The following is a 14459-nucleotide window of genomic DNA, read 5'->3' as shown; positions in this document are numbered from 1 at the left end:
CAAGCTGCTGCCAGCCCCGGTCCTGCTCCCGGGCCCCCCTCACCTCAGCGGGCCCCGCTCCTGCCCCGAGGGCCTCTCGTCCCGGTGTTTGTGCCAAAACAGTGCCAACCGTCGTCCGCTTTGATTTTTTTCCCCAGAGTGTCTTGTGTTGCTTTCGTCCCGCAGCGTTTGGTCTCAGGCAGCGCTCGGGGTAGGGGCAGGCGGAGCGCGGGTGCCGGGCAGCTCCCGCCGTGCGGGCAGCGGGGAGCTCCTGAGAGACCAGGCTGCTGCTGTGATGGATAAAATTAAACGGTGTCTTTTTTTAGGATTAAAAAAAACCCCAGTCTGCACAACCAATGGGTTATTTTCCTGTGGTTGTCCGTTCACCCTGTTGTTACTAAATTACTTCCTCATATTGCTCTTCAAAGACGTTTCCTCTGTGAGATAAGGAAAGTTGTATGAGCAGTGATATGGTTGTGCTAGTTATGTGCTGAATTTGTATTTTAAATTTAAGAAAAATCTACATTATGATCAGAGACTTGTCTGAAGATTCTGTACCTCTCTCTGTGTGACGATGTGAGGCATAAGCTAAATGTCTTTACTGCCTCAGGTCCTGTCATTTTTAAGAACTAAGAGATGCAGTGGTGTTTGTACTGATATTATCATAACAATTGTGGTAAGAAGCATAATTGTTGAAGGTCATGTATTTGCCTGCTTGGTATTTTTCAGCAGAGAAAAACATTTTAATATGGTTTCGTTTTAGTAGCAGTCTGTGTTCTGCTAGTAGCAAACTATTCAATTGTTTGTTATATTAATCTCTGTATATCTTTCTGATTATTGCCTTTGCTGAAATGGCTGAAGAGTTATCGTCACTCATTATGCTGAACAGTAAAGTCTTATTTTACGTTATGAAAGAGGGATTGCTACTGTTTAGATTTAATTATTCCCTTAAACCAGTGAGATCTGACTTGTGTTCTTCACTGTAAAGTACCTTCAAAGTAATGCCAAAGGCTGCTTTTCTTGATAACAGCCTAATTACAGGTGTTCTTTAAATATTTTGAAGTGAGAAGAAATATTAAATTCTAAATTATGTCGTGGTATACTTCAGTCTATGCTACTTAAACTGAGGCAGCGAGAGGTTTTCTTTTCAGTAAGGCAGTGTTAGATGGCTGTACTTCTTGAGAACTGTATGTATGATAAAGTCATGCATAATGACATATGTATGATAAACAGTCATGCATGATGACATACAGTGTAATTTTTTACAACAAGCAAAATACCTACTCCATCACGAAGCCATCAGCAGCCTTACGTACACGATTCTTCACTTGATCTGCATAGGTTAACATTTACAAGTTTGTAATGTTAAATCTACTTCTAGCCCATATTTGCTGTTAACATTAATTTTGAAAATATGAGAGTTTTCGTGTTCATGACCTTTAGAGAATTGCTGTCTGATCAATACGTTGAGTATCTTTTTGCTATGGCTTTATATTTCAGGACATTTCAAAAATAAAACCAAAATAAAGCACAAAGTTATGCTCAGCTAATAATGCTGAGTAACTTCTTTCTTCTGCAGTGCAGTGAATGGGGAAAATAATAATTATTTCCTTTTGCCTGTAATGAAAAAGTCTGTAGCTATGTTGTATGAGTTTTTATTTGACATTATTTTTTCTTTTTAGCTATAGCTTGAATTTAAGTGGCTGCAGCTCCTGAAGCCTCATAATGAATCCCCTTATCTTTGGAAGTGTAACAGGACTCCTTTTTTTCTAGTTACTAATTGTTCCATAGGATGTAGTTTTCGGATGTTTACAGAAAAATTGTACACCTTTAAGGTTCTGGGCCTCCCCAGGTTGTCCTTGGTCTCAAATTATTTTTTGCAGCAGTCACTGTATTGCAGCATCTTAGATAATTTACATTTTTCTGATTTAGTAATGTTTCACATATCTTTATTATCATCTGAGGCTCTTGAGATACTAATGTAGGTCTGAAAGTACTCCCACTATCCCAGAGTTATGTAGTCCCACCCACAGATGAGGACTCCAGGAAGTAATGTCAGGGATTGCTTTTGGTGATGTGGCAAAAATGTTTCTGTTTAGAATCCATTTTAGTATGTTTGTTTAGTTGAGCTTAATTGAAAAGAGAAATAAAGCTCTTAAATTGGTAGCAGAAGCATGTACTGAAAAATAATTCCCGTGGTTAATTTTTTACCTGAGTTCAGAATACTGGCCGCTTTACTATACGTTTTTCCTCACACACAAAACTTTTCTGTGACTGCTAAGCTCTTCCTGCTCAAGAGATAGATAAAGTCATGGAATAATTCTAGCAGCGGGGGCAGTGTTTTGGTTTAGGTGCTTATGGTAGTTTTTTGTCTGTAACCACTTGCATAGAGAGTCCTAAGCTTCCTCACTATCTAGTTACTCACTATTTAAAAATCCTAAGCAGCTTTTCAAAAAATATTTATTTTGGTTTTGTTCTTTGCCTTTAGAAACTGAGGTGACAGGAGGGTGGTGCTACAGTTCATATCTCTGCTTAGATGTTATAACTCAGCTCCTGCCTTCTCAAGGTGAAGATGTCTAACAAGACTCATTCCTACATTTCTGTATGGACCTGTTTTTTTTCTCCCTAAAATGGATTGGATCTTGTTTTGCCTTTGTAAAACACCCTGATCTTTGATTTATTGACAATTTATTTTGGAAGTTAATTTCTTTTGGAATAAATGTCTTCTCTTTAAGAATACTTCATTAAAAATAATCTGTTTCAAACAGGGCAATCCAAAAGAGTGTGATGTGTAAATGCTGGTTCAGATAATGTCCCGTAAAGCTTCTCTGGGCTTAGATTTTTGTTTTAAGTGTTACCTGTGCATGTTTTGTCACTGTGTTTTGTTTCCACAGCAACCATGTCAGAAGGGGACAGTATTGGTGAGTCTGTTCATGGAAAGCCTTCTGTGGTCTATAGATTTTTCTCAAGACTTGGACAGGTTGGTTTTCTGTAGGTTTTTTCTGACTCCATTAGAAGCAGGTCTCAGTGCAGCTTCTTAAACTCATTACTTTTTTGGATGAGTTGTTGAAATATTAAAATCTGTACAAAAGATTTCTTTTTGAGCCTGTTAAAAATAGACAGCAAATACTATAATACATAGCTTAACGGAATATCTAATATCCATATGTGTGGCATTGTCAAAAATTAGTGACTTCAGATTTCATGTCAGATTCATCTTAAGGAAAATAAATTTGCGTAAAATATTGAAAATTTAAATTGCTTTACGATGCCCCGAGCATTAGGAATTGTTTTTGTCTTTGTAAAAATAGACCTTTTCAAATGCTTATGTTTAATTAAGTTTATTTGTAATAAAGAATACAAATGTTTCATGTTACTGTCCTTCCCAAAATACCTTTCAGAAATGCTTACTACTTGTAAGGCTACCCTGTAATAAACATTATTCATTGTGCATTTTACAGATATACCCTTTATATTTCTTCCTAGATCTACCAATCCTGGTTAGACAAATCTACTCCATATACTGCAGTGCGATGGATTGTAACTTTGGGTCTGAGTTTTATCTACATGATTAGAGTTTATTTACTGCAGGTAGGAAAACTGGATTTACTCCTAAAGTAGTTTTGGATATCATTCCTGTTCTACTTTTTGTGTTAAGAGAGTTTTTGAAGTATGGTATTACTTTGGAATTAGATATTATGCCATTTAGCACACAGTAGAAAGTAAATTAGTCTGAAGAAAGAGCACATCTTGTTGGTGTTAACCTTACTGCTTCAGAATGGAGAATGTGCGAATGCTTGAGAATATTCACCTGGTGGCAACAGAAGATGGAAATACTCCATTAGTTCTGATAATAACCTCTGAAAAGTCTGCTGCAATTAAATTTTTACTTTTATTTTTAAAGCTGTGTAAGTGCATGTTCAGGAGCCAGTAGTTACCTTCTGTCTTCCAACCATAAAGAATTGCTTTTTCAGCATCTTTATCACTGCAGGCCGTTTCTCTACTAATCAGATGCCTCTATTGCATGCCAGTCTGTGGTTCAGTTAAGAGCATGAGAATTGTTATTCCCAAACCCTGAAGATTACAGGTTGAATGTGAAAGCTGTGCAGGTGATAGTAATACGAAGATTTAAGAGACTGAAGCCTGCAAAGATGATTAATAAAGTGATGGGTTTATGCTGTTTACTCCTTTTACGCTGCTTTTATGATGTCTACATCTTGAATATAGAGACCGGATGCCTGAGAAAAGCTTTCATATTAAATCTGTCGATATCTGAGGGATTTGCACGATTGTCATGTTCTAAGGCTTGTTTTGATTAATATATTACATTTACAGTAGTATACCTTAGAAAACATGGAGCTTAAAAAGGCTAATAGATTTATTTTTTTTTTACCTTGCTTATTTGTATTGCGGTAAGTTTAGTCAGTATTTAGGTAGCTTGAAATGAAAGCTGTTACATATGTTATCTGTCAGTACACAAATAAAAAGATAGATTCACAAAGGTGATTTCATCTTTTCATAGAGTCCGAATGCTTACTTTATACAGGGAGACTTTCTGATATTTTTTTAACAAGTCCAGAAAACTTTTCATGTTAATGTGAGGATGTAGAAAAGCACTTCTCAAGGAAGCAAAAAACCAGGTTGTTTGACCTTGTTGAAAAATCAGTATCTGAAAACGGTTTTCAGGAAGACTTTAATCTTAGCTCTTTTTTCCTCCCTGCTTCAGGGTTGGTACATTGTGACATATGCCTTGGGAATCTACCATCTAAATCTCTTCATAGCTTTCTTGTCGCCAAAGGTAGACCCCTCTTTAATGGAAGATTCAGGTATGGTGAATAGTTCATCGTGCGATAATTTTGAACTTTGATACATACAGTAGTGTAAATTGTATTTTTAGACTTGCAAAAAATCTGTACAGCTTGACATCAGAAGTTACTGTAAAGTTTGTCTCTCTCTTTTTTTCATTACTTGAACATATTCCATATTGTATTAGTTTTCTGTGTTTTGAAGGAAGATTTATGTGACTTAAGTTCTCCCCAAAATAACTCAAGTGACCTGGCACTCATTTCTGTTATCTACTGTCTTTTGGGAAATCAGTGTTAAGTTACACTAGAGCAGCCACTATAACTGGAATTTACGTGTAACAGTGAAAATTTTTCTTTTTTTTTTTTCTTAAAGATAAAAAAATTTTAAAAATTGGAGTCTGAATAGTGTGGAAAATTAGCGTGAGGGGGTTTGTGGGTTTTGGTTTCTTTTTCTTTTTTTCAGATGATGGTCCTTCCTTACCTACAAGGCAAAATGAAGAATTTCGGCCTTTCATTAGAAGGCTCCCAGAGTTTAAATTCTGGTGAGTGGATCTGTCTGCTCATGCTCTGTTTTTGAAAAATATAAATATCTGTATCAAATCAGTGGTAGCTGGGGTTGAAGGATTAATTGTTCATATTATTTTTAAGGCACTCTGCCACTAAAGGAATCCTGGTTGCTATGGCATGTACATTCTTTGAGGCTTTCAACGTTCCTGTTTTTTGGCCAATCCTTGTGATGTACTTCATTATGCTATTTTGTATCACTATGAAGAGGCAAATCAAGGTAACTTGCCAAGAATAGATAGTAGCATTTGTGATGTCAGAATTTACAGTATTGATCCAAACTGTCCATCCAGGTGAGCCCTTCAGAAGTATTAAATGTATTGCACATGCTTCTTTACTAGAGGAACTTTAACAAGTAACACTTGAACAGTAGTTCGTTGAACATTAGTTCAAATGTTGCATATTTGCAACTTGGAGCAAATAATGACAACGTGAAACAAAAATACTTGGTAAAAGAAGTCTTCATATACTACATTACAAAATTTTATGCTTGCTTTCAAAAGGTTTCGATCTTAGAATTCAATATCTGGTTTTTATACAGGATGAGTTTATAATTTCTCATCTGCTTGCTTTCTTCATTTGACTATGGCTATTTTTAATGAAGAGGTCTTGTAGGATCTCTGATGGGTGAAAAGGGAAGTTCTGACAAGTCAATGCGAGTAAGTAGATGGAGAGGAGGGGAAGAACAACTTAGGCAAGCCATTCAGACCATTTTTAACAAGTTACTTATGGCTTGTTGGCATTTTAGAAAGAGAACCATTTCATTCCCAGACATTCAGAATTTTGGATAGGTACTGTTATTCAAAGTTGTAACTTAAAGATTATTAAAAAATGAATACCTGTATGCTCTCTCCAGTTTCCTGTGATTCCCCTGATCAGTAATCTTCACTGTACTGTAGAAGTTGTTGGGTATATCCAAATTCGAGATTTATAAGATTGGGCTCATACCCCTATTTCGATGTAAACTGGTGTATAATTAGCTACTTCATTACCTTTGCAATACTGAAGAACTGCCTTTCTAGAGGACTTTGTAGTTTGTAATATCTATTACAAAACTTTTTTGTAAAAATTAGATGTTTCTTGCCTCAAAAAATTATCTTTTCTCGTTACAGCACATGATAAAGTACAGATATATACCCTTCACACATGGCAAGAGGAAATACAAAGGGAAAGAAGATGTGGGAAAGACCTTTGCTAGCTAGAAGATGCAATCAACCTGTTGACCAATTCTACTTCTAACTAAAGGAACGATTTTGAGCCATTGTAACAATGCCTTTTTTCTTCATAAAAAATGATTAACAGAGTGGTGACAAAGCAGTTGAATTTTCATTTTAAGAGGATCTTGCTATTTTTATCTGAAGTATCAGTTTCTTGAAGAAACTGGCATTCTAACCAAATTGCATTGAGTTTATCTTTTGTAAGAAGTTGGAGAAACTTCGGATAATCCCATGGATTTGGGATAACGTATTTCTTACAGGATCCATTGCACTGGAGAGATCAATGGCTTAGAGTTGGATATTTTTACATAGTTCTCCTGCTCAATATCACCGTGAAGTGCTGTGCACATATGTGGAGGAAAAATGTAAGATGGCACACATGATGCTGTTTTCTGCTTCATGCCCGTGTGCTGTTTTCGTAGAAAAATACAGTAGACCTAAATAGATGCAGAACTTAAGCCAGTTTCCTAAATGCATGGTATTACTGAGTTATAACCAAACAAATATAGGTAGGAATAAGAAATCTACTAAATCATGGGTTTTGCAGTAGGGAAAAAATACTCATATAGCTTCTGAAGTAACTCATTTGTGTTGGGTTTTAATGCCAGTTTCACCATTACATCTCCGAGCAGATGCTAAAATTGGGCTCTTTCACGGTGACTCAAAACTTTGTTCAAATTCTATCACGATTTCCTTTGAGGACCTGGAATTATAAAGATATATATTTTAATTGTTATTAGTTGGAGTTTCTTTCATACTTAAGGGTTTCTTGATTAATTTAAGCTGACTTCATGCAGCCCCTTCAGAATATCCCCAAACTGGCCATAGCAGACAAACGGTGTGGGTTTTAACACAGCTTTTCATTTTCTATGGGGAAAAAAAAAAAGAAAAAAAGAAATTACCTGCATGTAAACTTTTTCATGTGATACAACTGCAGTTTTATTAAGTGACTTTTTAATTCCAAAATTTATTAAAAGACAGTGTCCCCCTTTACTTGTTCTCTATCTTTATATACATATATTTATCTAACAGTATTTATGGCTCCTTTTCAATAATGGTTACCCTCAATTTATCTTCATGCAATGCCTTTTTCAACTCTTCAGGGAGCATTCACTTGCAGAAAGTAGGAAAAGATTAGCTCTTTGAAGATGGAGAATAGTGGCAACTTCCAACAGGCACCTCATTGGAGAATGTATGTAGGAATCCTTTCATCTGGTTTTGTCAAGTCATTGTGGAGCTCTGGAATCCAGCCTTCAGTAATCCTGGGAAAATGACAGGTAGTTTTAGTTCACATTGACCTGTTGCTTTTTGTTTGTTTGTGTGTGTTTGTTTTATTAGCAGTGTGGAAACTAGTATAGTCAAAATTCAAAATTATGGAAACACAGTGTCCAGAAAGGGCCTTATAAAAGTACCAGTCATGGATGCCTGCAGTTCATTGCCTAAACATCTGAAAGCCCTGACTTGGAGAAGCTGTCTTCAGGTTTGCTGGGGTTTCTGAATAATGTGGGCAAATCAGGGAGAAAAATACGATGTTTATTAATGTTAACATTAGCAACTGGGATGAGTCCTACTAAACAACAGAGTATTAATGACATACATTGCAAATTAAACATTTTTACCTCCACGTAAATTTGAACTTCAGTGGCAGTTTGAGATTAATGCCCTCTCATTCTTAGGTAGGCATTCAGTGGGATTAAGTTTTCAAATGTGGATGGTAGATGAAGTTGGCACAAAGCTATACTCCCCTAGCTAACTCTCGGCATCCAACGGCCAGACAAATTTGATGGCATTTTGTTAAACTTTGCTTTATTTTTATCAGTTACCAGTGCTAAAAATAAATTGCCTTTACAGAATGCACAAAAACCTTAGCCTGACAATATCACAGCTACTTCCCAGTCATCAACTCGTTCCTATTTGTTTTTATGGGCAACTAAGTGTTATTCCTTACTATTTTCTTAGTAAGGAGATCAGGCAGTGATTTCCTTAGGTAGTCATGTTTTGATTCGTGATATGGACCATTTTTCTTCCACTGTTGCCTTGACAGTTTTGAATAGGTGAGGGATGCCTGAAAGTTTTCTGGTGTAAGAACGGGATGGTATTGCATCTCTGAAAATCACTTTTGTACAGTAGTGATGAAGTGTTCACATAGTTACTAGCAACTATTTTTTCTGCCATTTATAGATAGGATGAAAAGTTAAACTAATTTTACTGGAGTTTTTATAACACTTGGAGATCTGTTAACTAGCTAATTGGGATCTCTGCAGTACAAATAACCATCTTGAAAGAAGTGCTCTTACAGTAGCACGCCTCCCCCTGCCACCCCAAGTCCATATTCAGTGCCAGTTGTGAAAGGTTTATTGAAACTGTAACCCATGATCCACAGTGTGGATTGTCTGGCTTTTTCTCCCCATCTGTATTTAGAGAATACAAATAAATTAATCTTGTACATTTTTCTATCATGCAAGAATGACAAGATATGTTAACAACTAACAATCATTTTCCCTGCTGCTCCAGATACTTGTATAACTGAACCAATAACTTCCAGGAATAAACCTTGACAAGGTGGTGCTGCCAAATCCCTCCTCCTTTATACTCTAAAATATCGGATTAGCTGAAATAGCCCCTATTGCCATAAAGAGGGGAGAGGGTCTTGGGGCTGGTCAGCTTCTTCCCTATCTGTGTTAGACTGTAGAAAACACCACACGGAGAAAACTTAAATTGTGCAATAAAACTAACGCTTTATAGTTGAGCTTAGTTTCTTAGTATACATATTAGGGCTTTTTTGAAACACCACTTGTTACATTGCTATAGTCTAACTGTCTAGCATACTTGACGAAGAGTCTTGATATCTAATAGTGATAGAAAAGCTTTGAGTTTGGCAGCTGAATGTTACTTACCAGCGTGCAGAGTAGTCTGCACTACTGTGGGTTTGCGTTTGTTGCCTCTGTTGATCTAAGGGACATTCACAGTTTGTTAAGGAAATCTGCTTTATTGTTAACCTTGTTCTGAAAACGGAGTGGTACATGACATCGTCAGAACTTGAACTTCAGTTAAACTAAGGATTTGTGTACAGCTTTTATCCTTTTCCCCTGATGTCAACAGTATGGGCTCATTATTATGTTAAAGGAGAAAGGGAGTCTTGGAAATTGTAGAATTTTACTAATACCTTAAGCATGTTATGAAAGGTTGGAAGACTCGTTATCCACACTTAACATCTAGAGAATGAGAATCTGATTTAAATTTTTCATTGTCCAAAGTGAAGAAAGCTATTACATTTGTGCTAAGCACTTTATAGAAAGTCACATTTTCAATATGGTTAAGAACCATGTTAGAAGAAACAGAAGAGTAGAGGCAAAAGTAGATTTATTCTGTAAAACAGGAATGAAGTGCCACCTTGCACAAGCAGTTACCAGTTTTATAATAAAGTCTTTCTTGGACTAACTCAAGCTGTATGACAAGTTTATAAATGGTGTAAGAGCTGAGGCCCTTGTTGTGAAACAGAATAGATTTTTCCTTTACAGTTGATAGTGACGTAGGTAGATCAGTTTCTGAGGATGAAACTTCTCTCTGCACAGTGGACACTCTGTCTACAAAAAGAAAAGAAATTAGATAGATGTACTGAATTGTGGGATGTAAAAGTGGTGGCAATGCTACTACTTCAGTTAATTTTGCTAACAGGTAGAATCAGAAAAAACTACAGTTAGAGCCAGTATGAGGAAACATTTATTCATGTACGCTAGAAGTAGTATTTAAAGATACTGACTGTGGGTTACAAGATACTCTTAGTTCTCTAAATCAGAGCTCTTCAGTTTTTGTACCTTTGCTTGGTGAATCCAGTAGAAGGGTCAAAGGGTTTACTAGATCAGCACATTCCAAAAGACTGAAAGTTACTAAAATGGTAACAATTATTGTCAGTTTTAAGAAAAAACAAGCTTAAGTCTCTATCTGAAAGAAAAAAAATCCTGTACAATTCATGTTGAACTCCCCTCCGAGCAGTAAATTAGTCACCAAGCCTTTTTAGGGCAAAGCATAAGGTAAAGATGCAATTATAGTGAATGGATGTTTTCGGATCTGAAATACCACTGTGTGATATGCATTTTTAATACTGTCTGCCTACAGATATGTGCATCTGGGACAGCTTTAGAGTGGAAAACAGTGCCAAAAATGGCCTAAAATAAATGTCCCCTAACAGATACAGCTCTATTGTCAGCTAGTACTCCCATTGAAAACTGACAACTGAAATTGTCAGTAGCTTTCTAAGTGTACATCTGTTATATTCAACTTTCTATTGCCTCCCCATTATTTGAAGAGACTTTAAGCAGGGAGTCAGCAGGGCAATTTCTAATGCTAACTCATTGTTAAGTTCTTCCAACAGCATTCAGGCGTGACTGACAAACACTGGCTAGGTCTTCACAAGCAAATCTGAAGTGACTTTTGATGTTTCCTCATTCATGTCAGGGTGGCATTAGGAAGGCACTAGCTCATCACAAGCTGCATTCTAGTTTGTGTCTTCAAATGGTCTACCTATCATAGAACTTGATAGCTTGCATAAGTATAACCTTGGTGCATTTAAATACGGGTCTTTGACTTAGGCTATATTGATTTTAGTGTCAGTGTCGGTTTTGGATCTTAGGGAGATTCTCTGAGAAGTTGTATTTGCTTGATTCTGTTCCACCACAGCCATACTAGTACGAGTGTAGGAAAAATTTAAGTAGATCACACCGCTCATTTCTAAAGGAGCTGCAATAATACATCTGAGTTACACCACAGATGTAGCCTCTATGGCAAAGATTTTATTTGTAAGTAACACTTGATGCTTTTTTTTCTCACAAGCAGCTTTCACTCTTTAGAGACAATAAATGGACAACATCTTATTCCACGATGTCTATACAAATCCTTAATGGATGAAAATTCTGTTCTATTTCATTAATCCAGAGCAAAAGCCAAGTTTAAAATAGCGTGCATAAGAGCTTGCTCAGTTTTCTTGTAACTTACTTATTCCTTTTTACTGGAAATCAGGTGAAGAAGGCTTCAGAACATTACCACTTTTCTTGTTTCTCTGCAGTCAGAATTATTGCCTTGGTCTGCAGATGAAGGAACTATCTTCATGTCTGACTTCCACAGTAGTCTGATTGCATTTCAATGTTTTGGATAGAAAACTGCTCACCTTATTTACCTCACCTATGTAATGCTACAACACCTATGTCATTCTATTCTAGTAATGTATATATAGGTCCTGCTAAACTCTCATGTGGGGATTTTGGGTGCCTTAGTGACAGAAAGGGTATTATTTCAACACCCAGGCTGATGGGTATTTTCAAGTAGAAATTTCATAACGTTTACCCCTTCCAGCCTCCATTTGTCCTTCTGTACTTACTCTGGTGTTACACCACTCCGTGATGCATTCCCAGCAGAACAGGTGACCACAAGGTGTGGCTGTCGTATGTCTCCGTTCTTCCAAACACAAAGTGCAGCGGGAGTGGCGCCCAGGAGTTTTTTCCTTGGTCGTATTTCTAGTTAACATAGTTATATATTACTTAACTTTATTTAGCCTGCTTCTAAGAAGTACTTGATAACACAATCCTAAAGTAAACCTCATCTTCAAGTATTAACCCTTTCTGTGAAGATCTCAAAAACAAGAAAGCAAAGCATGAAATCTGGGAGATGCTTAAAACAAGAATGCGTCAAATGTTACATTCCATCAGGTCCTAACTTAAGTCAAAGTGTCACTCCAGCGTTCTCCCTGTTCATGAAAGCTATTACATTTCCCACCATCGCCTCCACCTCTTTCCTAGTAAGTAAAAATCATCGTACTTATGATGAGCTAGGTTGCGGTGTAGTTTCCATTCCTGCCTTGCTCTCTGCTTCTGTTTGAAGCTGTACATCTGAACACCGATTGTTAGAAGAAGATGCAAGAGTGAAATTATTCCAAGGAACTTGTAACTTGATCGAATATTCTGATCTTCTCCTGGCAGTCCTCCAAAACGCAGCTACGTAGTTCACAGAAATAGAGATGTTTTGTTACTGCGGGTTTATGAAACTATGCTCACCCCCCACCCTCCTCATATCAATAAACTCTTGATTTGGGATCCTTATTTCTGTCCAGACAACTTGACATGTTTCTAGGACTGGTCAACCTGCTATCTCTTAGGAGGCCTGCCGTGTCCTGGATGCATCTCATTCAGTCAGGCTACACTTAACTGCTGTTTGCGTGAGGATCAGTTGTTTTGCATCGTGTGTCCTTCAAACCTGCTGCTTTAATCAGTTTGGGTTTGTTCCATGGCTCTGAGCAAAGAGTCAAACACCTCTTTTTCCACATTGACATTGGGAATTGTTGAGGAGTCCGTCTATAGACATTTCTGAGCCAGTGGCTGATGTTTTTTGGAAAGATACTTACTGAAAAGACCATGTGAAATTAAGCTCTTCATACAGAAAAATGCTATCTAAACACATACTGATTTTTGTTCAAAACTATATTTAAGTATTTCCCATGGATTTATTAAGCCATTTCTTACTTTTTGGGTATTTGTAGAAGACAGGCTGGACTAGATAATGTCCTGAAGGTGCATAGGGTAATTAACTTCTAACCGTGCATTCACATTCATTAGCTGTAACCTTTTGACTGCATAACCCCTCTACATAGTATTAAAAACTTCCCTCTCACCCAGTCTGCTCTGCCCGTATTATAATCAGCTACAGCCAAACTCTATATCCCTTTTACACACACGACATCCCAAAAGAGCCCGAAATACTGCAGTGGACTCTATCTTAAACGAGAAATACATCCACTTACATACGTGATTCCTGTGATTCTCTTAGACAGGTGATAAAAAGTGCCGCTTATGTAGAATACTGCCAGATGTAGTCGACACAGCAAAGGTATGCACTGTTTAAGAACATACACAATTTGTAGGACTGTTTTCTTCTGCTGTTCAGTAAGCACCCCAACTTGTTTCTGTATCCAGTTTCGTATTAAGGTCCTACTGGATAAGCCAAGTGCTGGGCTGCTCTGCGAGGTTCTGGACTCGTCAGCTTCTATCTGCAACTCATGTTCCAGATGCAGCAATCCCTTTTCTAAGCAATAGGGTACTACAGTATGAAGAGAAACGAAGATGGCCCGTCGAAGAAAAGAAGGTACCCTTTTCTTGGTTGAGTCAACTTGAACAATGTTAACGTACTCTTCACCCAGAGTCTGATAACCTAAATAACGTGGGTGACAGAAAACGTGCAGGGTTAGATGGCGATTGCAGCGTCACTCTCTGCTCAGCTCAGAACACGTCAGGTTTTAGAGCTTCAGCAACAGTTGCATTTCTTTGTGTTGAAGGAGGTGAGCGCTATGTTTACATCAGCATCTGCAGCGTCAGTATCTGCAATGGTTGTAGGCTTAAAGCAGGGATACTTTTTCAGTGTCATGCATCCCTTTTTTAAAAAGAACTTCTGCTTTTAAAAGAACACATATCTGGGTTGATGAACTGCTGCATTTGAACTCAAAACTTCTGACGATTTACTGGTTCCATATTTAATAAAAGGCATTTATAGCAAAACAAACCAAGCGACCAACCCCCCCACATTAAAGAAAACCACTGTCAAGCTGCCTCATTCCCGCTGGTGGTCGCCAAGAAACGGCAGCGGCCCAGGACAGGCAGCCCATCCTTCACACTGCTAGGAGAAACGCTAAAGCCGGTTACTCGGCGCGTTACCTGACAAAGTGGTAAGGACGAAGTAGGCGACATCAGAAAGGAGTTCAATCTCTTTCCTCCATTCCAGCCACTTCTTGGCACCTGAGGGATCGGGACCATTGCAGTTACTTGACGTGAAATTCGTACCGATCTAAGCCCTTTTCCCTGACTTTCTCCCAGGCTCTCCGGCGCTGGATTAACACCCCCTCGCCCCC

At 37.7% G+C, this 14459-nt stretch overlaps 2 protein-coding genes across 3 annotated transcripts in view; one reads left to right on the top strand and one right to left on the bottom strand.

Moving 5' to 3' along the window:
* The first annotated feature begins 6 nt into the window (after window positions 1-6).
* RER1 (retention in endoplasmic reticulum sorting receptor 1) lies at window positions 7-7261 on the top strand. 2 transcript variants are annotated; one of them, XM_035903570.1, is made up of 7 exons: window positions 7-2581; window positions 2874-2959; window positions 3466-3570; window positions 4706-4805; window positions 5248-5326; window positions 5433-5568; window positions 6461-7261. In XM_035903570.1, the coding sequence occupies exons 2-7, from the start codon at window positions 2879-2881 to the stop codon at window positions 6548-6550; spliced, it is 591 nt and encodes a 196-aa protein (XP_035759463.1). In that variant the 5' UTR covers window positions 7-2581; window positions 2874-2878; the 3' UTR covers window positions 6551-7261. The 2 variants fall into 2 exon arrangements, with proteins under 2 accessions (XP_035759463.1, XP_035759462.1); XM_035903569.1 differs by having other exon boundaries at window positions 7-2545; window positions 6461-7259.
* Window positions 7262-7399: 138 nt separating this feature from the next.
* Window positions 7400-14459, bottom strand: part of PEX10 (peroxisomal biogenesis factor 10) — an 8604-nt gene continuing 1544 nt past the window's right edge. Inside the window, exons 2-6 of the mRNA XM_035903591.1 lie at window positions 14266-14395; window positions 13359-13765; window positions 12380-12555; window positions 11943-12078; window positions 7400-10152 (exon numbers count right to left, since the gene is read on the bottom strand). Coding sequence (XP_035759484.1) covers window positions 10081-10152; window positions 11943-12078; window positions 12380-12555; window positions 13359-13765; window positions 14266-14395 — 921 coding nt within the window. The 3' untranslated portion in view covers window positions 7400-10080. The remainder of the gene's footprint in view (window positions 10153-11942; window positions 12079-12379; window positions 12556-13358; window positions 13766-14265; window positions 14396-14459) is intronic.

Source organism: Egretta garzetta, unplaced genomic scaffold, assembly GCF_000687185.1.
Source record: "Egretta garzetta isolate BGI_Z169 unplaced genomic scaffold, ASM68718v1 scaffold61, whole genome shotgun sequence".
NCBI lineage: Eukaryota > Metazoa > Chordata > Aves > Pelecaniformes > Ardeidae > Egretta > Egretta garzetta.
The sequence above is the reverse complement of the archived record's forward strand: the minus strand, read 5'-3'. Positions and strand labels throughout refer to the sequence as shown.

Excerpts from the sequence above, each read along its gene's own strand:
- RER1 (XM_035903570.1), top strand. The coding sequence starts at position 2,879 with ATGTCAGAAGGGGACAGTATTGGTGAGTCTGTTCATGGAAAGCCTTCT. Across the intron at positions 4,806-5,247 it reads CTCTTTAATGGAAGATTCAG|ATGATGGTCCTTCCTTACCT; the intron begins GTATGGTGAATA and ends TCTTTTTTTCAG. Across the intron at positions 5,327-5,432 it reads CTCCCAGAGTTTAAATTCTG|GCACTCTGCCACTAAAGGAA; the intron begins GTGAGTGGATCT and ends ATTATTTTTAAG.